The sequence below is a fragment of the Cnephaeus nilssonii genome (assembly GCF_951640355.1).
Source record: "Cnephaeus nilssonii genome assembly, chromosome: 14".
Taxonomy (NCBI): Eukaryota; Metazoa; Chordata; class Mammalia; order Chiroptera; family Vespertilionidae; genus Cnephaeus; species Cnephaeus nilssonii.
In genome coordinates, this window is record NC_137085.1 from 1133021 (window position 1) to 1158395 (window position 25375).

The 25375-nt window shown below is 72.4% G+C and overlaps 1 protein-coding gene across 3 annotated transcripts in view; it reads left to right on the forward strand.

The window, feature by feature from the left end:
- The window catches only part of GPSM1 (G protein signaling modulator 1), a 26143-nt gene extending 1012 nt beyond the window's left edge, over window positions 1-25131 (forward strand). Inside the window, exons 1-14 of one of the 3 annotated variants that reach the window (XM_079789642.1) lie at window positions 4532-6223; window positions 7230-7365; window positions 7625-7767; window positions 8454-8577; window positions 8766-8881; window positions 9563-9718; window positions 10354-10462; window positions 11568-11691; window positions 17218-17288; window positions 17605-17784; window positions 22029-22185; window positions 22560-22768; window positions 23194-23714; window positions 24320-25131. In XM_079789642.1, coding sequence (XP_079645768.1) covers window positions 6003-6223; window positions 7230-7365; window positions 7625-7767; window positions 8454-8577; window positions 8766-8881; window positions 9563-9718; window positions 10354-10462; window positions 11568-11691; window positions 17218-17288; window positions 17605-17784; window positions 22029-22185; window positions 22560-22768; window positions 23194-23714; window positions 24320-24386 — 2334 coding nt within the window. In that variant the 5' untranslated portion in view covers window positions 4532-6002 and the 3' untranslated portion in view covers window positions 24387-25131. Of the gene's footprint in view, window positions 1-4531; window positions 6224-7229; window positions 7366-7624; window positions 7768-8453; window positions 8578-8765; window positions 8882-9562; window positions 9719-10353; window positions 10463-11567; window positions 11692-17217; window positions 17289-17604; window positions 17785-22028; window positions 22186-22559; window positions 22769-23193 lie in introns of those variants that run through there. The other 2 variants (XM_079789644.1, XM_079789643.1) reach the window with 2 other exon arrangements.
- Window positions 25132-25375: the final 244 nt, after the last annotated feature.

Genomic DNA, 25375 nt, shown 5'->3' on the forward strand with positions numbered 1-25375 from the left:
AAAGGCGGCGGCGGGCGCGCAACGTGGCGGGGGCGCGCCCTCCCTCCGGAGCGGCGGGGATCGGGGCGCGGCGGAGGGAGCGCGGGAGCGAGGGGCGCCGGGGGTGGGTCGCTGGGATGCGGGTGTGGGGGGTGCTGGGCCCCCCTCCGCCAGCGCGCCCGCCCGCGAGAGCTGGGGACCCGCACAGGCCTGCAGACGGGTGGGCAGGGCGATGGACTGCTGCCCGCCGGACCCCCACCCGGGACGTGGAAACCGGCAGCTTCTCCCCGCGGGGGGCCACCTGGCACAGCCGGATGGGGTGGGGGGCTGCCAGCAACTTCCCGCCCCGCCCGGCATCACCCCCACTGCACCCGGCCGGCCTGCTCAGAGGCCAGGCTGCGTGAGGGTGGCCCCTGCCCCGCACCCGCCCGCCCCAGGCCCGGGTCTAGCGGATGCGCTGGGTTGAGGCTGCAGAGCCAGCCACCAGGTGGGTGTGTGCTGCCTCGAAAGACACCTGCCTCCGGGCAGACGCATGGGCGATGGCACGGGCGATGGCACGGCCGGGGCCCTGGGCCCCTGCCCGGCAGGGATGGCAGGGTGGCCCGGCCCAGGGCTGCGTGCCTGGCTGGTGACTCCAGGCCTGTCCAGGGTGTGCCACAGGGTGATGCCCTGGGCCTCTGAGGGGGCTGGGCTCTGCCAACCTGTGCAGGTGTCCAGACCAGTGGGCAGGCTGCGTGCTGCGCAGGGCGGTCCGTGGTGGCAGCGCCCAGGGGCGGGCCTGGCTCCCTGCACCTTCCCCCGGCCCCCGACTTGAAGGACATTGTCACCCCAGCTCCCCGGCCACCCCTGAGACCCGGCCTTCGGCTGTGGGGCCCTCAGGGGGCCTCGCCGGCAGCCCAGCAGCAGCGAACCTCTGCCCGCGCCCCGTGTGCAGAGTGAGGCCCTGCGCCCCTCCCCACTTTGGTCCGGTCCGTGCTGCCGGCCAGACACAGCCCCATTGTGTGGGCTCCGGCCCGAGTGCTGGGCCGCGGCCTGGCTCCTGGGCCCCACACTGGGGTGGGGGGCGTGCGTGTGGGTGGGTTTGCTGGCAGCTGATGCAGGAGGCCTCCCTGAAGGACCCCTCCAGGGCCCATGGAGGGAGGGCTGTGCAGGCAACATTGGCCCCAGGGTCGTGCTTGACGGAGAGCGGGTGTTCGGTCCCAAAGAGCAGCAGGAGTTCATCTGGCTGCACCGGCTGTGTGTGCGTGTGTGTGTGTGCATGTGCGTGCGTGCGTGAGTGTGTACGTGTGCATGTGTGTGTGTGTGTGTGTGTGTGTGTGCGTGTGAGTGTGAGTGTGAGAGAGAGAGAGAGACAAATAGACAGACAGACAGAGGCTGGGGACCACGAACAGCTGAAGGCCCACAGCACCCTGGTCACCCCACGGCTTGACATGGGAGCTGGGGTGTGGGCTGGTGCCAGAGCGCAGTGGGGACACCAGACAGGACCCTGGCCCGGGAGAAGCCCGGAGGGGACGCCGGAGAGGCCTGGGGCAGCCTGCATCCTTGCGAACCCAGGCCGCGCCGAGCTGCCTGCAGGGCCCGCGAGCAGCCGCAGGGGCTTGGGCCCGGCGGGAGCCAGGCCAGGTGTGTGCAGCAGCTCCCGGGCGCGCTGGCAGCCTCAGGCCCGGGTCGTGTGCCCCTTGACGCCTGCATGTCGGCGGTGGGGGGGGGGGGGGGAAGCCCACCGCGATACGGCGTCCGAGCAGGAAGGCTGGCCACCAGGGAGCCATAACCACTTCATCACCGGGACCAGCAGGCAGCGGCGGGCGCTTGGCAGACAGCGCCCGGCCTCCTGGCCACTGCGGTCTGGCTGCTGGGAAAGCCGCCTGGTCAGCCCCTTGCAAGGAGAGGTGCGTGCGCGGACAGGCGTGGCGTGAGAGAGCAGACCCGCGGGGCGTGGGGCGGTGAGTCTGGCGGGGGGAGCTAAGACCACAGCCCCGGGGACCAGAGAGCCCTGGCCGGCTGGGCCCGTCTCCTGTCCCGAGAGGGGGCGCCTTGGCAGCCCTTGGGGTGCACAGGCCTCGGGGAGGCCCAGGCAGCCTTTAGGGTGGGGATCCGGCAGCCGGCAGGAGGGCTGGCCCGGCAGACCACTTCGCCCAGTGCCCGCGGGCACCTCGCCAGGTGCGGGGCAAACACCCACAGGCCTGCAGAGGGGTGTTGGGGCAGAGGCGCAGGGAGGGGCCTGGCCATGCTGGGCAGCCTCACAGGGGACCCGGGAGGGTGGCCTGCAGTGCATGTGCCGGGCAGCAGCCTTGGGGGGTGGAATCGGGGCCTGGGGGTGGTGTGAGCCTGCAGAGTTTGGGGGTTCAGCTCCTCAGCAGGGGCTGGGCACGGAGGAGGTGGTCTAGGCCCCGCCTCCTCGGCTGAGCTGTCCTCGGGGCAGATGGTGGCCTGGGACGGAGACCTCAGGGCGGGGAGGGGGGTGCCCGGCCTGACACCCGTGGGAGCAGCGTCTGGTGTGGGCGGGTGGTCTGAGTCCCCCCTCAGCATCCACTGCCCACCTCCTTCCAGGGCTCTGCCCTCCGGACCCCACCCCCACGTGTGCAGGACTGCAGCCCCCCCTTATCCGTGGAGCCCACCTTGCCTCCCTAGTCCCTCGCTCCAAGTTGACCTCCCTCCCGCTCTGCGGTTCCCGGCTGCGCAGCCTTGGGGAACCCTCCCACCCCAGGGCCACCACTGAGAAGGCACGGGGCTGGCAGGAGGGGTGCCCACGAGGGGGGCAGAGGGAACCTCCTGGGGGGGCAGCACCTGGACGGCCGGGAGGGGAGGCCCCCGAGACACCCTGCCCCGCCCCCCATTCGGCTCCACGCTCGGGCCAGCTCTGCACCTCTGGCCGGGCATTTGCACCCACCCCGCTCCTCCCCCGCTCCTCCCTCTGCTGAGGAGGTCTCATCACCCGTCTCCTCACCGGCCGTCGGCGCCGAGGGGCTGGCACAGTTCAGGAAAGGAGCTGGGGTGGGGGAGGTGTCTGCCGCCCTGGCAGCCTCCCCAGGCCCCCACCTGGGACCTGGAGCTCCTCTTGGGGGGTCAGGGCAGGGAACCCTACAGCCCCAGAGGGTTGGGAGGCACCAGCAGGATGACCTGGACTCGGGGCTCCCATCTGTGGGCCCTGCTGCGTGCCGGGCCAGGCTCCAGGTGGGGGCGGGGGGGGGGGTGAGGTGTGGTCTGGCTGGGAGCAGGGCCTCCCCCGGAGGATGAGGTCGGGGTGGGGTGGGGTGGGGGCCCGGTGCAGACCCGCCCAGGAGGAATCCGAGCTGCCCTCCAGGTGGCCCGGGGCTTGCCCAGCTTGCAGGTCTCTGCCCTGCCCGGTCTTCACGCGGAGGGCGGCGTGTGAGAGCAGGGGCTGGGGCCGGCGGCGGGCACACCCCACTGCCCCGTCTCCTTCCTTCCTCCATTCCTCTGGGCTCCGCGCACACCCCCCACCCGCCTGCCCACCGGCCGCCCTGCTGACTACGCTGATCCCGGCTCTGAGCTGCCCTTGATCCTCTGTCCGCCTCGGGCCTGGGAGCCCGGATGATCCGCCCGAGGACCTGGGGTCTCTTGTCGTGAGGCCGCCAGAGCGTTCAGCCCACCACCCTGGGGTGGGGAGAGTCAGGGGAACCCCAGCTTCGGTGCAACCCCAGGACCAGGGCGGGGAGGGCTGACTGGCCGAGGGGGAGGCCGGGAGCCCGCGATGGCCAGCCTGTGGCCCTGAGCCTGGCCGACAGGGCAGCGTGCAAAGTGGTACACGGCGTGCCCGCCCGCCCCCGCTGCTGCCCGTGGGCCGGAGCTGTGGCTGCTCGTGCAAAAGATGCCCAACCTGCAGAGGCCCAGGTGCGGCGGGCGCCTGGGGGCACCGGGAGGGCGCCTGGTGCCGGCGGGGAGGTCAGGTGCCATCGGAGGTTTGGGGGTACGTGGAGAGGGGGGCTTCCTAGCCCTGTACACCTGCCTGGCGCTTCTCCAGGTGACCCCCCTGCGTTGCTGGGGCCCATGTTAGACGCCCCCGTCGGCATTCGCGATGACACCCCATCAGGATGACCCCCCCCCTTGAGTTTGGGGCCCCTGGCTCCCAAGCCAGACACCTTGGCTCTGGGACCGGTGGGGGCGGCCAGGTGTGCCCGAGCAGCAGGGCCTGTTCCTGCCCGCAGTGCCCACAGTTCAGAGCCCACGTCCCTCCACCGCCACTGAGGAGAGGGCAGGTCGCCCATCAGATGGCTGGGCAGGGACAAGCCGGCCTCACGGAGAGGCCCCAGGCGTGGCACCTCAGGGCTGCCCACGGGCGCCTGGGACGTGGCATCTGGCTGGCTGTCCCGGCGCACACCGCGAGGTGGCTGCCCGGCATAGGGGGCGGGAGGGAGGCCCGACGCAGACCTGAGGTCAAGGCCGTGTCCCTGACCTCGGGCTCCGGCAGAGGTCACACGGGCTCTGCTTGAATCTTGGGGCCGGGGCGGGGCGGGGGGGGGGGGGTCCCAGAGCCCAGGCCCTGTGTTCACGGAGGGGAGGAGCCTGCTCTGACCCCGGGAGTCGCTCTGGGCGAGGGGCCTGCGAGGGTGGGGGCTTCCCCTGGTCAGCAGGCATGGGCGCAGTCCCAGGCCCCGGCCGGCCGTGGTGTTGGGTCGCTGGGAATGTGGAGGCGCCGTGGTCACGTGAGCAGGGGACGGGCTGCATAAAGGGGCGCTGGTCAGCGTTTCCGAAGCGCCGGCCCGCAGCTGTGTTTATCTCTCAGGAGATGTGTTGGTTTTCCCCAAAAAACTGCTCCCACAACACAGGGGCCGAGGGCCTGGGGCGCACGGGCCGAGTGGGGCATGTTTGGCTGCTCTGGAGCCACGGGCTCCGAAACCTCAACACGCAACGGAGCGAGACAGGACGGGGGGGGGGGGGGGGGCGCGGCGGGGGGCTGGGCTGACCGTGTGGGAAACGCACCCACGTTCCCAGGGTCTGGGGACAGGGCCTCCTGGACTCCCCTGCTGCCTGGGTGGCGCCGCACTGAGCCCCCGGCCCCTTCCCTCCGCCCGCGGGGCGTCCTCTAGCTGGAGCGGCCTTGTCCCCCGGGGCCGGGCCGGGTCAGGCCTTGAGCCTGGGACCCACGTGACCCATCGGGAGCCGCTGGGAGAGGCCGAGGCCCCGAGGGAGAGTGTCCGGCCCAGGCCGCACCGCAGGCCGGGCCACAGCCGGCCGCTCGGCTCCCCAACCCCGGCTCCCCTGACGCCGCGGCCTTTGTCCTGAGGGCGGCTCAGTGAGCGGGGCCCCGGGGTTAGGCCTCTTGTCTGAAGCTCCTGCCCACGACCCAGGGGGCGGAGGGGCCGGGGGCCGGGGAGCCAGCACGGCCTTCCGCGAGGTGCTGGCGGGCACCCAGGCCCTGGCCTTGGGGTTGGGCGGTGTCCAGGGCTGGGCCCATCCTGGGACGTGGTGCTGTCCTTCCTCCCACAGCAGCACCGCGGGGCGGGGACGCATGGCGGCCGTGTTTCTCAGGCCCGTCCTGGCCAGCAGCCCGCAGAGCGCGTCTCAGCCGGGGGCCGGGGGCCGGGGGCCGGGGGCTGGGGCAGGAAGGGGCCGGGGCTGACTCGGCCCAGGTGCAGCCATGGCCCACGAGGACGGGCGGTGGGCACGGGTGGTGGCTGAGCCTCCAGCCCAGGTTGTGGGCTCGGGGAGGGGCTGGGCCCAGACCCTGCCTGTGTGGCCTCGGGCAGCTCGCTCACCCTCTCTGAGCTCGGCCGCCTTGCCTCTTGGAAGATGGAGCGTGGCTCCTAGCCTCGGGCCCCGCTCCCGGGCGGGCGGCCGGCACTTGGGGGTCGCAGTGTTTGGGGCTCCGCCCTCGCAGCCCGAGGTTCACAGACCCAGGTGCCCCTGCGCCCTGGCAGGGAGGAGCTCGGGCAGGGAGGAGGCACAGGGTGCCCACCTGGGCAGGGCACACCCCGCCCTAGCCCGGCTGCTGGCGTCTGTCCGGTAGGAGGGAGGTCTGGCGGGCGGGGCCGCGGGGCGGCGCTGACCCTCCTCTCCGCAGGATGGAGGCCTCGTGCCTGGAGCTGGCCCTGGAGGGCGAGCGGCTCTGCAAGGCCGGGGACTTCAAGGCGGGCGTGGCCTTCTTCGAGGCGGCCGTGCAGGTGGGCACCGAGGACCTGCGGACGCTGAGCGCCATCTACAGCCAGCTGGGCAACGCCTACTTCTACCTGAAGGAGTACGCCCGCGCCCTGGAGTACCACAGGCACGACCTGCTGCTGGCCCGGTGAGGCGCGGGGTGCGGGCGTGGGGTGCAGGGGTGCGGGCGCGGGGGTGCGGTGAGCCTCGGGGTGTGGGCTCGGGGGGAGCGGTGAGCCTCGGGGTGCAGGTGCAGGGGGAGCGGTGAGCCTCGGGGTGCAGGTGCAGGGGGAGCGGTGAGCCTCGGGGTGCAGGCACAGGGGTGTGGGCGCGGGAAAGCAGTGAGCCTGGGGGTGCTGGCGCGGGGGAGCAGTGAGTCTTGGGGTGCGGGTGCGGGCGCGGGGGTGCAGGGGAGCAGTGAGTCTCAGGGTACAGGCATGGGGGTGCAGAGGAGCAGTGAGCCTCGGGGTGTGGGCCCAGGGGTGTGGGTGCGAGGGCTCCGGCAGTGTCTGCACGCCCTGCCCTCGGGGCCTGGCTGTCAATGCGGGGGGGGGGGCCGAGCTCTCAGGGTCCACGGGGGCCTGGGAAGGGGCCAGGATCCAGGAAGTGCCCCCAGGAGGCCGTGTGTAAGCTGAGACACATGTGAGCATGTCTCTATGTCTATGGGTGAAAGCACGCGTGAGGCCCAGTGTCCCGTGTGCACGAGCACACGTTTGTGTCCGTGTGTCTCTGGGGCCGTGTGGAGAGGGGTGGCCACCCTCCCTGCCTCTGCTCTCCTCAGCCTCCAAGCCTTGGCCAGCCGCTCCCTCACGTGTCCCTGCCCCTCCTGCCCCTTCTTCAGGCTGAGCGGCCACTCCTCAGCCGCCTCAGCGCCGGACCCCCAGCAGGCAGTGGGTCCGCCCCCTGCCCCAGCCCCCGCCCCGCCCCCGCTGGCAGGCGCGGTCAGATGCACTGCATGTCAGAATGTTAGTTCTCACTTCGAGGACCCCCCCTCCCTGCCTCGATCCGGGGTCCTCCCTGAGCCCCGGCAGCTGCAGGCGATGCAGGGGCCTCCCCAGACCTGCCCAGCGGAAGGGTCACCCTGAGGTGTGCACCCGCCCTCCCCCACCCTTGCCAAGACGCCCTGCCGAGCCAGCCCTCCTCCCGCCCTCCAGGACCATCGGCGACCGCATGGGGGAGGCCAAGGCCAGCGGGAACCTGGGCAACACGCTCAAGGTCCTGGGGCGCTTTGACGAGGCTGCTGTCTGCTGCCAGCGGCACCTGGACATCGCCCAGGAGCAGGGCGACAAGGTAGCGGTCAGCCAGCGCCCCCTCCCCCGTCCTGTTCCGCCTCCGCCCCCCCTGTCCTGTCCCATCCCTCCCCCCCGCACCCCCTGTCCTGCTCCCCCCGCACCTCAGCATGTGGGCCTGGGGATGCCCCCCCCAAGTCCTTGCCTTTGGAGCCCTGGGAACAGCCTGGAGGGGCACCCCGTTTTGCGTGCATGCCGTGGGGCGACATCTCCACCCAGACGTGGCTTCGGGGCCACCCCAACCTCGGTGCCGCCCGCAGATCGGAGAGGCGAGGGCGCTGTACAACATGGGGAACGTGTACCACGCCAAGGGCAAGCAGCTGTCCTGGAGCGCCGCACAGGACCCCGGGCACCTGCCCCCCGACGTCCGCGAGACGCTGCGCAGGGCCTCCGAGTTCTACGAGTGAGTGGGGGCGGGGCCACTGATCACACACACACACACACACACACACACACACACACACGGCCTGGGCCCTGCCTGCCCGTGTGGCCAGGGGCTTGGCCGCAGCCCCAGGCACAGCGCCCCCCCTTCCCCGAGGCCCCGACAGTGGCAGCCGGGCTGGCCTTCTCCCTCCCCTACCCCGCCCCGCCCCCCGCCTGCACCTGCCCTCGGGTCGGCAGGCATGGCCTGGCCAGGCTGGCATCCGCCCGCACACGGAAGGGTCACGGGTCCGATTCCCGGTCAAGGGCACACGCCTAGGCTGCAGGTTCGGGGCCCAGCCCCATTCTGGGCCCGTGCAGGAGGCGGCCAATGGATGTCCCTCACGTCGCTGTTTCTCTTCCTCCCTTCCCGCTCTCCCTCTGTCCTTTCCGCGCTCAGATGAGGGTTACCAAAAACACCCCAAAGATTTGGCTGGAGACAGGGCCGGGGCGTTGGCCGAGCCCCGGGCGTGGAGAACGCTTCCCATTAGAACAGGGTTAGATCTGGGCACCAGTCGGGGACGGGGGAGCCCCGGCCCGAGCCTCGAAGCTCGGACAGCAACGAGGGGACCAGAGCTAAAGGGACTGCTGAGCGGCCTCTGCCTGGGGGACGTCACAGGGCCCGGCTCCCTCGCCGGGAGGGCCCGGCTCTGACGGACTCGCCCCCAGGAGGAACCTGTCCCTGGTGAAGGAGCTGGGCGACCGGGCGGCCCAGGGCAGGGCCTACGGCAACCTGGGCAACACCCACTACCTGCTGGGGAGCTTCGTGGAGGCCACGACCTTCCACAAGGAGGTGAGTGGCAGCGGCGGGGCGGGCGGCGGCGGGGCGGCCTGACACCCCCCAGGCTGTGCCCGGGCTTGGTTCTGGCTCCGGGCTGCCCCCCTGGACGCAGACAGGGGCGGGCCACCGCGGGCAGGAGGCGGCACTGCTGTCGGTTCGGTCCCGGCTGCTCGGTGACCACCGGCTGCGGTCGCCCTCAGCGCCTGGCCATCGCGAAGGAATTTGGAGACAAGGCCGCCGAGCGGAGGGCCTACAGCAACCTGGGGAACGCCCACATCTTCCTGGGGCGCTTCGACGTGGCTGCCGAGTACTACAAGTAAGCACCCCGCAGCCGGGAGGGGCCAGGTGGGGTCCCCGGCCACCCCAGAAGGGCTGGCTGGCAGCCGTGGGCCAGGGCTGCCGGGGCTTGGTGAGCGCCGGCAGAGGCGCCGCGTGCCGGGCACAGTGGCCCTGGCTGAGGGCCTCCCGGTGCCGGTTACTGGGGGACCCGGAGCCGGTACGGCCATGCCCATATGGACTCGGGACGCTCCGGACCGTGGGCTCCTGGGGGCCCTGACTGGGGCCAGGACACTCGCTGGGCGTCGGCCTCCTGGTCGGAGGGCTGCACAGCGGCCCGGGCAGAGGCCGGACCACACGCACTGGTTCTATGTGGAGCCTGACGCCCAGGTCAGGACCCTGACCACGTGCTGTGTCCCCGGGAACCCCGTGGGAGGTGGAGGCTCGGGAGGGTGGGGCGACTAGCCAGTGTGGGCAGAGCCTGTGGGGGTGCCATGTCCTGACCGAGGGGGGCAGCACGGTGGCCACCTGATGGGGGGGACCAGCCAGGCCTCGGGGGGGTGGGCTGCTCACCCCATTGCCCACCGTCCACCCTCAGACAGGATAGGAGTGGGGGGCTGCACAGGGCCCTGCACCGGGGAGGGGGTGCTGGAGCCTCCTCGGGGGTGACCCTGCCCCGGGAGGGGGTACTGGAGCGTCCTCGGGGTGCCCTGCCCCGCAGGAAGACGCTGCAGCTGTCCCGGCAGCTGAAGGACCAGGCGGTGGAGGCGCAGGCGTGCTACAGCCTGGGCAACACCTACACGCTGCTGCAGGACTACGAGCGCGCCGCCGAGTACCACCTGCGCCACCTGCTCATCGCCCAGGAGCTGGCCGACAGGTGCGTGCGTGCCAACGGGGCTGGGGGGGCGGGGGTGGCTCCCGGCAGGCCTGCTCTGCCTCCGACCACCCAGGACCCTGAGCAGGCGACGCACAGGGACTCTGGCTCAGCCGGCCGGAGGGGTGCACCCCAGCCCCCCGCTCATCGAGCCTTTAGGGTCCCCCCCCCCCCCCCCCCGTATCTACATAAGCAGTCTCCATGGAGAGGCAGACAGGCCGAAGGTTCCTAAACGCACAGCCGTGCACACCCGTCTGGGGTGGGCGGTGGCGGGACGGGGGCTCAGGGCCACGGGCCACGGGCTCCCGCGGGTGGGGGAGAGGAGGGCCCCTGGGCACTGTCCCTTGGGGGGAAGGTTGGAGCCCAGTGGTCACAGGTCGCACGCACTGCCACCGGATCGCGCTCTAGGACGGGTCCGCCGTCCCCAAGGGTGGAGGGAGCCCGAGGGGTGAGAGCCTTGCCGGCCACTAGGGGGCGAACAAGCCACGTCGGGAGCCCTGGTAGCGGAGCGAGTGCAGCCCCCTCCTGTCAGGCTGGACCTGGCCACCCGGACGCGGGGGCCTGGAGGCCGGGCAGGTGGGAGGCTGGCAGGCCTGGGGCGGGGCGTGCAGATGTGGACTCAGCTTCCCTCCCTGCAGAGTGGGCGAGGGCCGGGCGTGCTGGAGTCTGGGGAACGCCTACGTGTCCATGGGGAGCCCGGCGCAGGCCCTGACCTTCGCCAAGAAGCACCTGGAGATCTCCCAGGAGGTGAGCCAGGCCGGCCCCCCGCCCGCCGCCCCCACTGCCCCAGCCACTGCCCCTGCCGGCGCCGCCCCGCTGCCCAGCCCACTCCCCGCTGGCCCGGTGCCCTTGTGCGCTCCCGGCCCCTCCTGGCCGTCCCCGTGTCCGCTCCGGCCCATCGCCGCGTGCTGCCCAGGGGCTGGACTCCCCCGTCTCCTGAGGCCTGAGGCCAGGACCCATCGTCTGCTGCAGCCAGGAGTGGGGTGGGGCGGGGGCCTGGGTTCCACCCCTGGAGCCTGTGTGCCCCGGGGGCAGGCACGCACCAGGCCCTCTGTCCCCAGCGGAACCGGCCGACGCCTGTGCCCAAGGCCCCGGTGGCAACCACCTGCCAGAGGCTGCCCCGCAGGGTCCTCCCGGGAACCGGCCAGCCCATCGCCACCGGGGAGGCTGGGCAGGGCCCCTCCTGTGGTCAGGGCTGCCCCTGGCTGGGAGCCACAGGGGGTCTCGGTGACCTCTGGTTCCCTGGCTCCTGGCTGACCTCCCCTGACCTCACCCCTTCCTGCTCCTTGCCCCACGCCCTGCCTCCAAGCAGCAGCCCCGCTTCAGAGCAGGGCCATGCCACCTCCCTCTGGCACTCCCCCAGCGCCTGCCGGACCCCCACAGCCCTGTGTCCAGGGGCAGGTGGGGCCCACAGGCCAGGGGGAGCTGGAGGGAGCAGGAGCGCTCGGAGCTGGGGAGGGCCTGGGCAGAGAGCCCTCCCCCGGGGCCGCCAGCAGGGCCGCCCTGTCCATCTGGGCACAGGCCCTGGCGCTCCTGCGGAAGCCCGCCCGCCCGCCCGCCCTCTGCACCCAGGTTCTCCCGGGAGCCTCTGTCCGAGCGGGAGCCGGGGAGGAGCCGGAGCCTGGCAGGCACCTGGGGGGTGCAGCCTGGCCGAGCAGGCGAGGCCCATGGAGGGTGCCCGAGAAGGAGGGCCCCCCGGGGCACAGGGCCTGGCAGCGTGAGGGAGGTGGCCGGGGTGTGTGAGGCCCACCCAGGGACAGACCCCCACCTCTGGGGCAGGTGCGGCCTGGTCTCCTTGGGGACCACGGGGGCCTCCCAGCCTGCTGCCCACTGACCTGCCCGTTGGCCACAGATTGGGGACCGGAATGGGGAGCTGACGGCCCGCATGAACGTGGCGCAGCTGCAGCTGGCGCTGGGCCGGCTGAGCAGCCCGGCGGCCGCAGAGAAGCCCGACCTGGCCGGCTACGAGGCTCAGGGTGAGTTCCCGGCTGGGCTGGGGAGTCCGTGCCCGCAGGCAGGCCTCGGCGGGGAGGCAGGGCCTTGGCGGGCAGGGCGTGCCAGGAGGGCTGCCTGGGAGGGCCTGGCTCCTGCAGGGCCGGGCAGTGCGGGTCCCACAGAGGTGGGCTCTGACCTCAAACAGGGGAAGGGCCCCCGGAGGTGGGGAGCCCCTGGGCCTGGGGGTGTCAGCATTGGAGCCCTGCTCCGAGCCCACGGTGGGGGTGAGGTGCGGGGGCACAGTCGGTGGCCGTCTCCCCAGGGCAGGGTAGGGGCAGGGAGACTGGAGATGGGACAGAATTAGGCATTCAAGGGCTGGGAACAGCATGGGAAGGGGGGCCCCAATACGGGTATCAGGGCCCCTTCTTCATGGTTTCTGGGCAGCAAGAGCCGGTGGTCACCCTCGCTCCCCGCCCCCCGGCCCTCTGCTTCGACCTTGCTGTCCCCCCTCCCCCCACTGAGTCAGCAGACGGGGCACCGGGCAGTAATCGTCCGGCCACTGTATGACCTCATCGCTCACGGGCTGCTGGTCCCCGAGCAGGTCAGCCATGTGTGCGCAGCACAGACCGTTCCCTGCAGAGCAAACAGATGAAGGAGGCTGGGGTGGGGGAGGGTGGCGGCCGTGGGTGCTGGGCGGCTCCGGGCCGCGGGGTAGCTGCCCCTCCCCATCCCACGGGTCTTGCGTGTTCGTGGAGTCTGGCCCCCGCCTCTGGATGGCGATGTTCCCAGGGGCACCCCCTGCCCCCTCACCTGGGCTGCTGAGAACCAGGCCCAGAGTCGGGGCTGCTGGGGGTGGGTCCCAGGGTTTCCGACAGTGGCCTGTCCTAGGAGGTGGGGGTACACGTCACCCCCAACTCAGATTGCTGAAGACTGGAGGGCGGGAGCAGAGGCTTCTGGGACCCTCAGCCTGCCCGTTGTGGGGGTGCTGTGGTCGAAGGAGATGAGATGGAGTGTGTCCCCCGGGAAGTGCCAGGCCAGGGTTTTCTGAGGATGGGCAGCTCTGAGGGCCCCTGGCCCGTGGGGGCCCCCCTCTGGGAACCGCAGGAGGTGGGGGCAGGGCCGGGCTGCGCCTGGAAAGGCCCCATCCTCCCGGGGGAAGGGGGGCCGGGGTGGGCGAGCAGCCCGCTGTGCGGAACAAGGCGGCTTCTGTCCTCCCCGCGCCAGCTCCTCTGCTGCGCCCGAGCCGGACCCTCCCCGGCCAGGCCCCCAGCAGCCCCCCCACAGGCTGGCGGCCAGGGGAGCCAGCAGGCCCTGGGAACAGGCCATCCTGGGAGGGCGGGGGCCCGCTGCCTGCCCAGGCCGGAGGGGGCGGGTCTGGGGGCCGCAGCCTGGAGGCTCTGGCTCTGGGATGGCCTGCCGGCCACTGGAGGCGGGCGGGCGCCCTGAGTGTGGGCCGCCCTGGAGGAGACCCCACTCAGGTGAGCCCCGCACGGCTTCCTGCAGGGGAAGCATTCACTCCCTCACCCCTCCCTGCCCCCCACACGCACACCCCGTGCCTCCTGAGCAGGGGGGGAGGGGGGAGGGGAGGGGGGGGCCAGGTCCCAGAGCCAAGCGCCTACTGGGAACTCCCTTGGGGGGTGGGGCAGTCGCATATCCAGAGTCTGTCAGTCGGGGTCGGGGTGGGGGTGGGGGTGGGGGTGGGGGTGGAGGGGAATGGGGAGCACCTCGGAGGGCAGGGGCGCTCCAGTGAGGAAGGAGGCGCTGGGCTGGGCCCAGGGGGTGCAGGGGAATTCCGGAGGGCGGGAGCAGAGCACGGGGCGTGGCCTGCGGGCGGGCGTGGCGCGCAGTGGGCGTGGTTTGTGGCGGTGTCTGGCCGGTGTCTGGCCCGTGTCTGGCTGGTGTCTGGCTGGTGTCTGGCCGGTGTCTGGCTGGTGTCTGGCTGGTGTCTGGCCGGTGTCTGGCTGGTGTCTGGCCGGTGTCTGGCTGGTGTCTGGCTGGTGTCTGGCCGGTGTCTGGCTGGTGTCTGGCCGGTGTCTGGCTGGTGTCTGGCCGGTGTCTGGCTGGTGTCTGGCTGGTGTCTGGCCGGTGTCTGGCTGGTGTCTGGCCGGTGTCTGGCTGGTGTCTGGCTGGTGTCTGGCCGGTGTCTGGCTGGTGTCTGGCCGGTGTCTGGCCGGTGTCTGGCTGGTGTCTGGCCGGTGTCTGGCTGGTGTCTGGCTGGTGTCTGGCCGGTGTCTGGCTGGTGTCTGGCCGGTGTCTGGCTGGTGTCTGGCTGGTGTCTGGCCGGTGTCTGGCTGGTGTCTGGCCGGTGTCTGGCCGGTGTCTGGCTGGTGTCTGGCCGGTGTCTGGCTGGTGTCTGGCTGGTGTCTGGCCGGTGTCTGGCTGGTGTCTGGCCGGTGTCTGGCTGGTGTCTGGCTGGTGTCTGGCCGGTGTCTGGCTGGTGTCTGGCCGGTGTCTGGCTGGTGTCTGGCCGGTGTCTGGCTGGTGTCTGGCTGGTGTCTGGCCGGTGTCTGGCTGGTGTCTGGCCGGTGTCTGGCTGGTGTCTGGCCGGTGTCTGGCTGGTGTCTGGCCGGTGTCTGGCCGGCGGGAGCCAGGCCCTGGCTCGCTTCCTGGTCTTGATGGAAACGGCCCTCCTGCAGCTGGAGGACCCGAGTCTCTCCGTTCGGCCCCCACCCCCCGCGAGTCTGTGTGGGTGGGCGCGCCCTGCCACTGGGTCTGGGCCCCAGAGTCCAGGTGTCCTGGGTGCCCGCCTGCCCTTCCCAGCAAGGGCACTGGCAGTGGGCGTGCTGGGCGAGGGCCCCGGGACACCCCCTGACGCGGCTGCTCGGTCGGTGCAGAGCGGAGGGAGCCCGTCGGCCTGCCCGCTCTGTGGGGCGTCCCCGGTCGGCCCCCACGGGCCGGGCTGACCGGTCCCACAGGCTGGCACTGCTCTGCGGCTCCCTCCACCTCCGGTGCCTGCTCCGGGCATCCGGGGTGCTGAGCAGCAGGAGCCCCCAGGACGGGCTGGCCTCCTGCTCAGGGCTCACGTCTGCATCGAGGGGCTGAGACGCACACGGCGGACTCCCCGAGTGCTGTTGAGACTGTGGGCTCTGGTCCCGCTCTGCCGTGTCCTGGCTGGCTAAGTGTCTGGACCCAGCTGTGCCTCAGTGTCCCCATCTGGGAAGTGGGCCATGGCCATCCTGGGAACGGCGCCTGGCGGGAGTGAGGGCCCAGCTGCCCGGTGCGGGCACGCCTGTGGCCCGACTTCCCCGTCCTGCCCCTGTGCCCTCCCCACGCTGTGACCTTGTGCAGGCGGGCGCCCTCCCTCGGCCCAGCCAGTGTCCTGAAGGGAACCATGCGTGGGGAACCACACCACACGCAGGGGCCCACACTCAGGCGCTCAGCTACTCGCCACGTCCTGGTTAAGCACCTACCACACGCCAAGCCCTGTGGGAGCTCTAGGGGCACCCCAGCGGCCAAAACAGGCAAGGATGGCGATCAGTCCCGTGCTTCGGAGGAAGGAATCACCGGGGACAGCTGGGGGTGTCGGGGGGGGGGTGGACAGCGGGTGGCTTCACGGAGGCTGTGTCTCCGTCGGCGCTGGCTGTGCGACGAAACGGCGGACCGGGCGGCTTAAACGATTTCTCACCGTCTGGAGGCTGGGGGTCCACGCTCCCGTGCCAGCGTGGTGGGCTCTGGTGAGGGCTCCCCGGCTTGTAGAGGGGAAGTGTGGGGTGCAGGAGAGAGTGAGCTGTCTGGTCCCTTCTCCTAAGGGCACCAATCCCAGCGGGGGCCCCACCCTCATGACCTCAGCCACCCCACGTCACCTGCCAAGGCCCACGTCCCAGCCATCACATCGGGCTTTGGGTGTCCACGTACGACACAAACGTGCAGCCCTTAACAGTGACATCCGAGCAAAGACAAGGAGAGGGGGGGTGAGCCCTGAGCAGAAATGGAGGAACCGCGTCCGGGCACGGGGAGCAGCGTGCAGGGGCCCCGCAGGAGCGAGCCTGGCCGAGGGAGGGAGAGCGGGGCTGTGTCTGGGGCAGATAAGAGAGAAGAGGGGAGGGGAGGGGGGAGGGCGGCAGGGCTGACGGGGAGGAACGAGAGCTAACGGGACCTAAGCGCCCCGGCTCTGCGTGGGAAGGGATTTGGGCGCAAGGCTGGGGGGGTAGGCGGGTGGGGGGTAGGCGGATGGGGGGTAGGTGGATGGGGGGGGCGGGCGGGCGGGTTGGGGGGGGAGGCGGGGGGGGGAGGCGGGCGGGCATGGGACTCCGTCCGGGTGAGGCGGGAAGGGGTCGGCTGGGACAGGATGTCGGGGGGCTGGTGGGCAGACACGATCACCAGGGAGGGAGGGAGGGAGGGAGGGAGGGAGGGAGGGACGGCCGGGGAGTTTCCAGGCCTCGCCCTCAGGTGGGAGGGGCGGGCGGGGAGCGAGCCGGCGGTGCCCGGCCTGAATGCCCCCAGTCAGCCAAGGTGTGGGTGCCGGACGGGCAGGCGGAGGACCGGGGCTCCCTCCACACAGAGGACGCATTTAGCTGGGCCGAGGCCGCCGCCGCGCTGGCCACGGGGACCCGCCCGGAGCTGGACGCTGCGTGTCGGGGGCGGTGCCGCCGCTGCCGGGGCCAGGGACGCGGAGGGCCAGGACGGGCCGGAGCGGCCGAGTGGGGCCCGGGGCCCAGCAGACAAGGTGGGGAACCCGCGTGGGGCCCTTAGGGTGTCGGGGGCCGAGCGAGGCCCCTCCAGGCCTGGGGGGCGATGGAGCAGGGTCCTCGCCGGCCGTGGGGAGCAGGGGCCTGTGAGCGGTGCGTCCGGCCCTGCGGCCCCTCAGCCCTGGGACCGAGGGGTCCCTCCTCCTCCCCATCGACGCAGATGGCAGAGGGCGGGCAGTGCCCCCAGCGCCATGGGGTCGGGGGTGAGGCCTCTTCTTCCTCACGGGCTGGACGAGCGGGGCCCTGACCGCGCCCTGGGCCCGCGTCCCTCAGCCTCACGACGGGGCTGGGCCGCCCGCTCCAGGGCGCTGGGGGGGGGGGGGGGCGGGGGCAGTAGCGGCCCTGCCTGGGCTCCTGGGACTCCGGCTCCGGCTCCGGCTCCGGGGCCACTGTGTTCCCGCCGAGGCCGGCTCATTTCCCGCCTCTAGAGAGCGGGACGGGGTGTGGCTCCCTCAGACCTGGGGGCCGGGCGGGGAGAGGGCCCCGCCGCCCAGCCAGCCCTCCAGCCCTCTCTGGGCCCCGGTTCCCATGAAGCCCTGGACACTCGGTGGCTCCGTCCGGGCAGGAGGTGTGGCCAGGGCCGAGGGCGCCCCGCTGTGGCCTGAAGCCGTGGGGCCCGCCTGTGGCCTGGGCGGCCGCGGAGTGGGGGGCAGAGAGCGGGGTCCAGAGCTTGGGAACGGGCCCTTACGGGGGGCACGACAGACCCGACCCGGGCCCTGCAGGGCGCACCCCGCCTCCACACCACACGGGCCACGCACACGCTGCCTTCGCCTCCCCGTGGGGCGGGAGTGGCAAGCTCAGCCCGGGGTGCCGCCCACCAGCCTCCGCTCCCAGCGGCCCTGGAGGCCGGGGCCGCGGGCTGACGCCGCTGTTTGGCAGGGGCCAGGCCCAAGAGGACGCAGCGGCTGAGCGCGGAGACCTGGGACCTGCTGCGGCTGCCCCTGGAGCGGGTGAGCGGCGGCTGGGGACACGGCGGGGCCGGGAGGGCGTCAGCGAGCGCAGCGCGTGGGCCACGGGCTAACGAGGCCGCTGCCTGTCTGCTGAGCTGCCACCTCTGCCCGCGTCATCCCTGCCCGGAGACAGACGTGCCATCTGCCCGTCGGTCCCTCCCTCCCTCCATCAGGGCCCCGCCCGCCGTAACCCCGGGGCACGAGCATGCGTCCTCACCCCGCGGGCCCCTCTGCCCTGCCCAGCCACGTCCCAGCCCCCCATTAGGGTCTTGGGGTGCGGGTGGCCCACCCACGCCTGGCCTCTCACCCCTCCCAGGAGCAGAATGGAGACAGCCACCACTCCGGGGACTGGCGGGGGCCGGGCAGGGACCTGCTCCCCCTCCCCATGAGGAGCAGGAAGTACCAGGAGGGGCCCGACGCGGCTGAGAGGAGGCCCCGGGAGGGCGGCCACTCCCCGCTGGACAGCGCCGAAGTCCGGGTGCAGATGCCACGCACGGTAGGCAGCTTCTCGGCTCAGCAGGGAGCCCGGGGGCCTCACCGCCCGCCAGGACAGCAGACGGGGGCAGAGGTCACGGCCCGGGCTGCCCGGGACCTGCGGCAGCGCAGGGAGAGTGGAGCTGTCAGCCGCACCCAGCCGGGCCGGCCCCGCGGACAGAGCCGCAGTGCCCAGCGAGGGCAGGGCAGCCCCCCGGGGATGGGCAGCCACGGCAGACGGGCGGCGGCGGGTGGACGGACGGGCTGGCAGGTGTCCCGCTGTGCCCTGCAGCCCCTCCAGGCTCACGGGAGCAGGTCAGGGTTCAGAGGTCAGCCTGGACCCCCCTCACCCCGTTCCAAACCTCCGGAATCTGTAAACAGTTCCCTCCGAGCTCATCACCGTCCCCACCTGTGGGTGTCGGCGCGGGATTCTCCACGCGGGTGGCTGTTCGGGGTGGGGTGTCTCTGTTGACCCCATTTGACCCCAGTGCTGCTCAACCGCCCAGGGCCTGTGTCCATGGAGCTGAGGAGGGGGATCCCTGCATGGGAGCGGGCGCTGGTCACCCGGTGAAGGGGCCGTGGTGTTGGGGACAGGGCAGAGCAGGGCCTCGCTCCGCAGGAGGGCTGTGCGGTCTGAGGGGCCTGGGGAACAGGGCGGGCAGGCCCAGGGTGGGGCCCGGGGGAGCCCTGGAGCGGCCCAGCCAGGGGAGGGCCCCCAACGCCCGGCCTTGCCTGTGGCCCCGTCCCCAAGCTCCCCACCCCGTGCTTCCCAGGCGACAGCACTGCCCGCACCCCCTGTTGTCATGTGACCCGGGGCTGAGTGAGGCGGGGGCAGAGCCCAGACCCCACGCCCTCGCGTCTCCCCCACAGCAGAGAACAAAGGGGCCTGTCGTTCTGGCCCCCGCACGCCTCACCCGCGCCCGCCCCCCGCACGCCTCACCCGCGTCTGTCCCCGCACGCCTCACCCACATCCCACCCTGCACGCCTCACCCGCGCCCGCCCCCCGCACGCCTCACCCGCGCCCGCCCCCCACACGGCAGCTGGTTTGGAAGCTTTCACAGAAAGGCAGCCGGGGCAGCCGGGGCGCCCACCTCCAGTGCCAAGGGTCTCGCCTCCGGCCAGAGGCGGGCCCAGGCCGCGGGGTCCAGACGGTCCCCGTCCAGCCAGGCCAATGTGCCCCGGCCCACATCAGTCAGCCCCGCCCACGCTGCTCCCTGGCACCCCGGGAGCTGCCGCCTGGGACCCCTTCTTCTGAACAGACAACAGCCGACACTCGGGCCTGTCCTGTGTAGCTCATTTACAGAAACCCCGAGAGGGGAAACTGAGGCGGAGGGCAGGGGTGTCAGGCCAGGACCGGTGGCACTGGGGCTCCAAGGCCTGGTCAGCCCAGCACCTGAGGCTCGGCCCCGTGAGAACAGCGGGCCTTGGGGTGCCGGTGTTGTGGGGGGGACTCCTCTGGCAGTGCTGAGCCTGGCCCCCACTGGAGGCCCGGACCCCGGTGGCAGGGTGAGCCCCCTGCCCACCAGGCACCTGACCCAGCTCCCCGGACAGGAGGCAGCCTCGGAGGGCTGGGCCTGGGCTGCGGGGGACCCCTCTGCCCCCCGGGATCTGCGCTTGCTGTGGAAGGAACAGGGCAGGGAGGGCCAGGAGGAGGCCCCGGGGGCCCCCATCCTGTCCGCACTCCTGCCGGCTCACAGCCACTGCCAGGTGCTTCTTGGTGAGCCCCGGGCTGGCCGCGCGGGACAAGGACAGGCCTCCCGAGCCAGCCAGAGGCCAGGCCCCAGCGGCCCCCGGGCAGGAAGGGACGCGGGGTGGACAGTTTGAACCAGGGAGGCCCTGCGGCCAAGGGCACTGGCCTGGGGGCTGGCAGAGGCCAGGGGGCTGCTGTGTGGGGAGGGGGCCGTGGGGGGGGTCCGGCTACACGGCCGGTGCTGAGGGTGACCGAGCCCCAAGGTGGAAGGCCCCGTGACCAGCTCCCGTGGGGCTGCAGCCGCCCAGGCCCCGCCGTCAGCTGGAGAAAGTGGTGGTGTCTCCGGGGCTGACCCAGCGAGGGAAGGACGCGGGCCGGCGTGGGAGTGGGCCCCATCCCCCAGGCCCTCCGGGGTGACCGCCCCCGGCCCCGCCAGAAGGCTCAGTGCTGTGCTCAGGGAAACCCATTTCCGAGTGTTTACGGAGCGCCTGTGAGTGCGTGTGCGTGTGCGTATGTGTGTGTGTGTGTGAGTGTGTGTGTGTATGAGAGAGAGAGAGAGAGAGAAAGGGGGGGGGAAGCTTAGGCGCTGGTGGGCGGGGATGGGGAGGGGCCCCACCAGGTCCTATTTAAGCATGTAGCTCACAGGGCCCCGAGTCTCAGCGGCAAGGTGGCACGGGCAGTGCGGGCAGGGTAGTGAGTGGCACGGGCACCTGGCGTCCTGCCCTGGCTCCACGTGGCCAGCACCTGGGCCAACACCTGGTGGACCCAGCGAGCTCCGGACGCGGTGTGAGTGTGGGGCCCTGACAGGTGGAGGGGGAGCCTCCTGGTCCGGGTGAAGCTGGACCCCAGCAGAGCTATGGGGGGGGGGGGGGGGAGGTGGGCGTGCAGTCAGCCCTGAGCTCTGGGCAGCACTGGGCCATGGCGTCACCCCGAGGGGCTGGCGGGGCAGGCTGGGGGGGCAGCCAGGCCAGGGGCGGGGCCTGTGCTCCCAGTGAGGCCTGGACTGGGTTCTAGCAGGAGGGGCTGGGGTGAGACCCGAGGGGCTCTGAGACCCGGTGGACGGAGCCCGAATTTGGGACAAAGGAGAGGTCGGAGCATGGGGTAGCCCCCGGTCCCCTCTCGGCTGGGAGCCCGGTGGTGGCCTGAGCGAGGGTGGGGGGGCTCCCAGCTGGCCAGACCCTCCCGTGTGCGCTCTGGTCTCGGGCCCACAGCCCCCACGTCACACGGGAAGCACCAGCCCTTCCCACGTGGCCCCGGCCCCAGAGGGTGGGGGCGCCCGGCCCGGGATGGGCTCTGCCTGGGGCCTCAGAGCCACTGGCCAGCAGAGCAGGGCCCTCGAAGCCCGGCCCGGCCCGGCCCGGCCCCGGCGGCGATGGGCTGCGGAGGCCTCGGGACAAGCCCCCTCCTTCAGGCGCGTCCCGAGTGTCAGTCCGGGGGAGGCTGGAGAGCGTGGGGTCACACCTGTCCCGGGAGGGGCCTGGCTCCCTTCGCCTGGCTGTGTGGGGTGCTGCTGTGCTCACCCCACTCCTGGCTGAGCCCGGGGTTCCTCAGCCCAGAAAGCCGGGAGCAGAGCCCACAACCTACCGGGGAGGCGGCCGGCAGCCCACGCGGTGCCTCGGCCGCGCTCCGCCTGGAGGTCCCGGTGCGGCCTCCCCAAGGGCGGCCCCGGCCAGGGCCCTCCTGCCGGCTGTCCCCTCCCGCCCCCCCCCCCGGCTGTGAGGTGGGGGCCGCAGGAGAGCAGAGACCTGGGGGGGCCTTGGCTCTGGGCCTGCCCGGGGGTGGGGGGTGGGGGGTGGGGGGTGGGGAGGAGGACCCGCCTGGGTCTCTGACCTCCGAGCTGCCACCTCCCCACGGCGGGAGGCCAGGCTGGGCGGCTCCGCGCTGCTGTGTGACCTGGGGGGGGGGGGGGGGGGCGAGCTCTGCCTCAGTCTCCCCCGTGAGGTGGTGGTGTCTGCATGCCCAGCTCGGGGCGAGCCGGAGGCCACAGCTGAGAGATGGACGGTGGGCTGGGCAGGGGAGGTGATGGGGTGCTGTTTTGCACAACAGTGTCATCTGTCAGCCCTCAGGCCCGGGACCAGGCCTGGGGGGGGGGCTGGAGGGTTGGGCCTGCTCTGGCTCTGCCCTCTGGGGAGGCCCCACAGACCCCACCTTCCAGCCACCCCTCCTGTGGATGTGTAAACCGAGGCCCAAGGTCACCCTGCCAGGAGGGACCCCGCCAGGCCCAGTGACCCCGTATCTTGTCCCTTCCCTCCAAGGACCCCTCTCCCCTCCCCTGACCCGCCGGTGGGACTTGCCTGGGCCCAGCTGGGTCACCCTGGGGTCAGGCTGCACGGATGGCGTCTCCCGGAGCCCGGGAGGTCCAGCTGCAAACCCAGAGGCGGGGCAAGGTCATGGCCGAGGATGCCGCGGGCTGGACGGGGCGGTGCTGGGAGCGGGGGCAAGGGGCCGCTGGGGACCAGCAGAGGCCGAGGAGAGTCCTGCCCTGGCCCAGGCCCAGCAGCCCACGGGTCGTGTTCGGGGTCTGTGAGGGGCCGCCTTTGTGTTCGGTGCTGACTGCCCCCCTTTCCCCGCCCCAGAGCCTCCCTCGGGTCCCGTCCTCCGACGAGGAGTGCTTCTTTGACCTGCTGAGCAAGTTCCAGAGCAGCCGCATGGACGACCAGCGCTGCCCCCTGGAGGAGGGCCGGCCCGGGGCCGCCGAGGCCATGGCCGCCCCCGCCCTGGAGGAGAGGATGGGTGAGCACCGGGGCTCCCTGACGGTGAAGGTGCAGAGCCCCCGGCTCCGAGGGCGGGCGAGGGCGGCGCAGCCAGCTGCAAAGTGCCCCCTGTCACAGCTCCCGCCCCCGCCGCGCCCAGAGCTGCCTCCTGGGGACGCGTCATCCCGCCCGCCCTCCAGGCTGGTGTCAGGAGCGCCGTGTCTGGGGGTGGGGTGGGGGGGAGGCTCCCCTCCTGTCGCTCCCCAGAGGCAGGGGTGGGGGGCCCCCCGCAGGGGCAGCTGAACCCCCGTGGGCCCCAGGAGTGCGGTGGGCTGGGCTGGGCCGGCAGCTCAGAGCTCCGCCTGCCCCACCTCGGGGCTGACCTCCCGGCCGCCCTGGCCCCTGTCCCCGCAGCCCAGCCCCCGCTCACAGCCTCCCCGCAGACCGAGGAGCTCTTCGACCTCATCGCCAGCTCGCAGAGCCGCCGGCTGGATGACCAGCGCGCCAGCCTGGGCCGCCTCCCGGGGCTGCGCGTCACCCACAACAACCTGGGCCACCTGCGCGGCGACAGGGACCCCCCGGCGCCGGGGGACGAGTTCTTCAACATGCTCATCAAGTGCCAGGTAGGCGCTGCGGGGCGGAGCGGGGGGGGGGGGGGGGTCCCCGGCCCCAGGCCCCCAGGGGCTCTGCCCTCCTCTTAGGCCGGGTTTGGGGGAGTCCTGGGGGGGATGACAGGGCGGCTCAGCAGGTGTCACACCCTCCTGAGGCCACCCCCGATGTCCTCCGTTCGGCGGTGCATACAGAGCTGGGGGGTCCCCAGGTCCCCAAGGCGGTGGCTTCGGGACCCCTCCAGGCTTCCCCTCTGGACGGAGAAAAGCCACGGGCCAGGTGGCACCCGGAGTGGGGAGGCCGGGCGGGTCTCACGGCCCGGGGCCAGGCCAGCACGGGGTCCAGGGCCAGGAGAGCCCCGGGCGGGCGGGAGGGTGGGGGCGGGGCACGCGGTGCCGGGCAGAGCGGGCAGTTTGCAGACGTGACGCTCGTTCCACAGACAGGAAAGCACAGGCCTCGGGGAGCCCCCCGAGCCCCCCGTCCACATGCACGCAGGCTCCTGGCCCTTCTGCTCCAGACCCTGCAGAGAAGCCCACGCGCCTGCTCAGCCCCCGCGGCCCCAGCACCAGCCCGGCCCGTCCAGGGACTCCTGACCGCACACTGTCAGGGTGCTCTGGGGGCCCCGGGCAGCTCCACCTCCCACCTGGCTCACCCCACACCCGCAGCCGTTCCCCGAGGCGGCCTCGCCCCTCCTGGCCTGGCCTGGCCACAGCCCTTGCCCTGGGGCTGTCCACGGGCCTCTGCTGGGCCGGCCCTCCGAGGCCTGGAGGGCGAGGCCCCCGACCGTGTGTCCGTTCTGCCCAGTCCTCCAGAATCGACGACCAGCGCTGCCCGCCGCCCGACGGGCTGCCCCGCGGGCCCACCATGCCCGACGAGGACTTCTTCAGCCTCATCCAGAGGGTGCAGGCCAAGCGCATGGACGAGCAGCGGGTGGACCTCGCCGGGAGCCCGGAGCAGGAGGTGGGCGGGCCCCCCGAGCCTCGGCAACAGTGCCAGCCTGGCACCAGCTAAGGCCTCGAACCCACAGCCAGGCCCCCCCTCCTCCTGGATGCCCCGGGAGCGGCTCTGTCGTCCAGGAGGCCCACAGCCTCTGAGGAGCTGATCCTCCCAAGGCCGTGGCTGAAGGCAGGCTGGGCTCCCCGCCCTTCCCACTGAGCCGGACGCTGGGCGCCGCCCCCTCCGAGTGTCCCTCCCCAGGGCGGCAGGCTCGGCCAGGCCGCCTGCGGGGGGAGGCCTTCTCTGTCCTGGGCCCACCCCCCGTGGTACACAGCTCCCCGCAGGCCTGTCCGGCCAGCCCTCCCTCGCCCCGGCCCCGGCCCCGGCCCCTGCCCCTGCCCCGCGGGCCTGTAGCATATCGGCCCCAGACCGGTGCTGTCCAGGACCGGGCCTCTCCCTGCCCCACCGCTGTCCTGCGGCCAAATGTGAAAACCCTGCTGCCGCCCCACCCCCAAAGGTTCTGTGCAGCCTCCTCGGGGGCCGCCAGCAACATGGACGTCTGTCCCCCCAGAGCTGGTCCCAGCCCCAGCCTCACCCCCAGGAGGGCCCCTCCCTGCCCTCCTACCCAGGCTGCGGCGGGGGACAGGACGCCCACAGCGGAGGCAGCTCACCTGCTCCCACGGCCCCTGGCCCTGAGCCCCAGCCCCGCGCAGTCCTGAGCCCCAGCCCCACGCAGCCCTGAGCCCCAGCCCCACGCGGCCCTGAGCCCCAGCCCCACACGTCCCTGAGCAGGCAGCCGAGAGGAACGGGGGGGGGGGGGGTGAGCGTCCCCTTTCCTCAGCTCCGAGCTCTGGAGCCCGGCCGTGGATGGGGCCTGGCTCTGCGGGGACCGGGGCCAGCCAGGCCTGCACCTGCCCATGCAGGACGGGCAATGGCATGGAGCCTGCCACACCACGGCCATGGGGTGGCAGCGAGTCAGCAAATCTGGGAGACTCAGCTCCGCCCTCCCCCACCAGCTAGGGCTACATCGTCCCTGCCTCCTCCGTATGTGGAGGGGTGTCTGCCCCTCTCTGTACCCAAGTTGGCCACGGGATGGGCAGGAGGCAGCCCTCACCCACACCCGTTCCTGGGCCCACTTGCAGGCCCCCCTCCACCCCCACCCCCACCCCCAGGCCTGGGGTTGATTCTCTGCCCCAAGACACAGGACGGCACCTCCTCTTCCAGGTCCTGCTCTCAGCGCCCAGCCCTGGGCCCTGGGTGGAGGGGAGGATGCGGTGAGGGGTGTGGGGACCCGAGGGCGGGGCTGGCAGGTGCGGGTCGCCGTCCGGTACTTGAATGTACGTGCGTATTTATTGCCCTCACGTGTCTGCCACGTTGTCCAAGGTCCTTTCCAAACCAAGGGTACATTGTTTTTGTTTTTCCGGAGAAATAAAGTCGGCCAAGCGAATGCTGTCCGTGTGGATTTTAGGCGGGGGGTGGGGGGTAAGCTAGCCGGCGGGCAGAGGCCCCAGGTTCTCAAGTGCCCCCCCCCTGGGTGCCTGCTCCACCCCCACCCTCACCCCTCGGCCTGGCCCTCCAGGGGCAGTCGCTGTCCTAACTGGACTCACACTCCAGGATGCGCTTGCCTTTCGGGTCTCAAGTCCCCACCCAGGGGAGTGGGAGAGGGGGGTGCAGTGGGCCTGTGA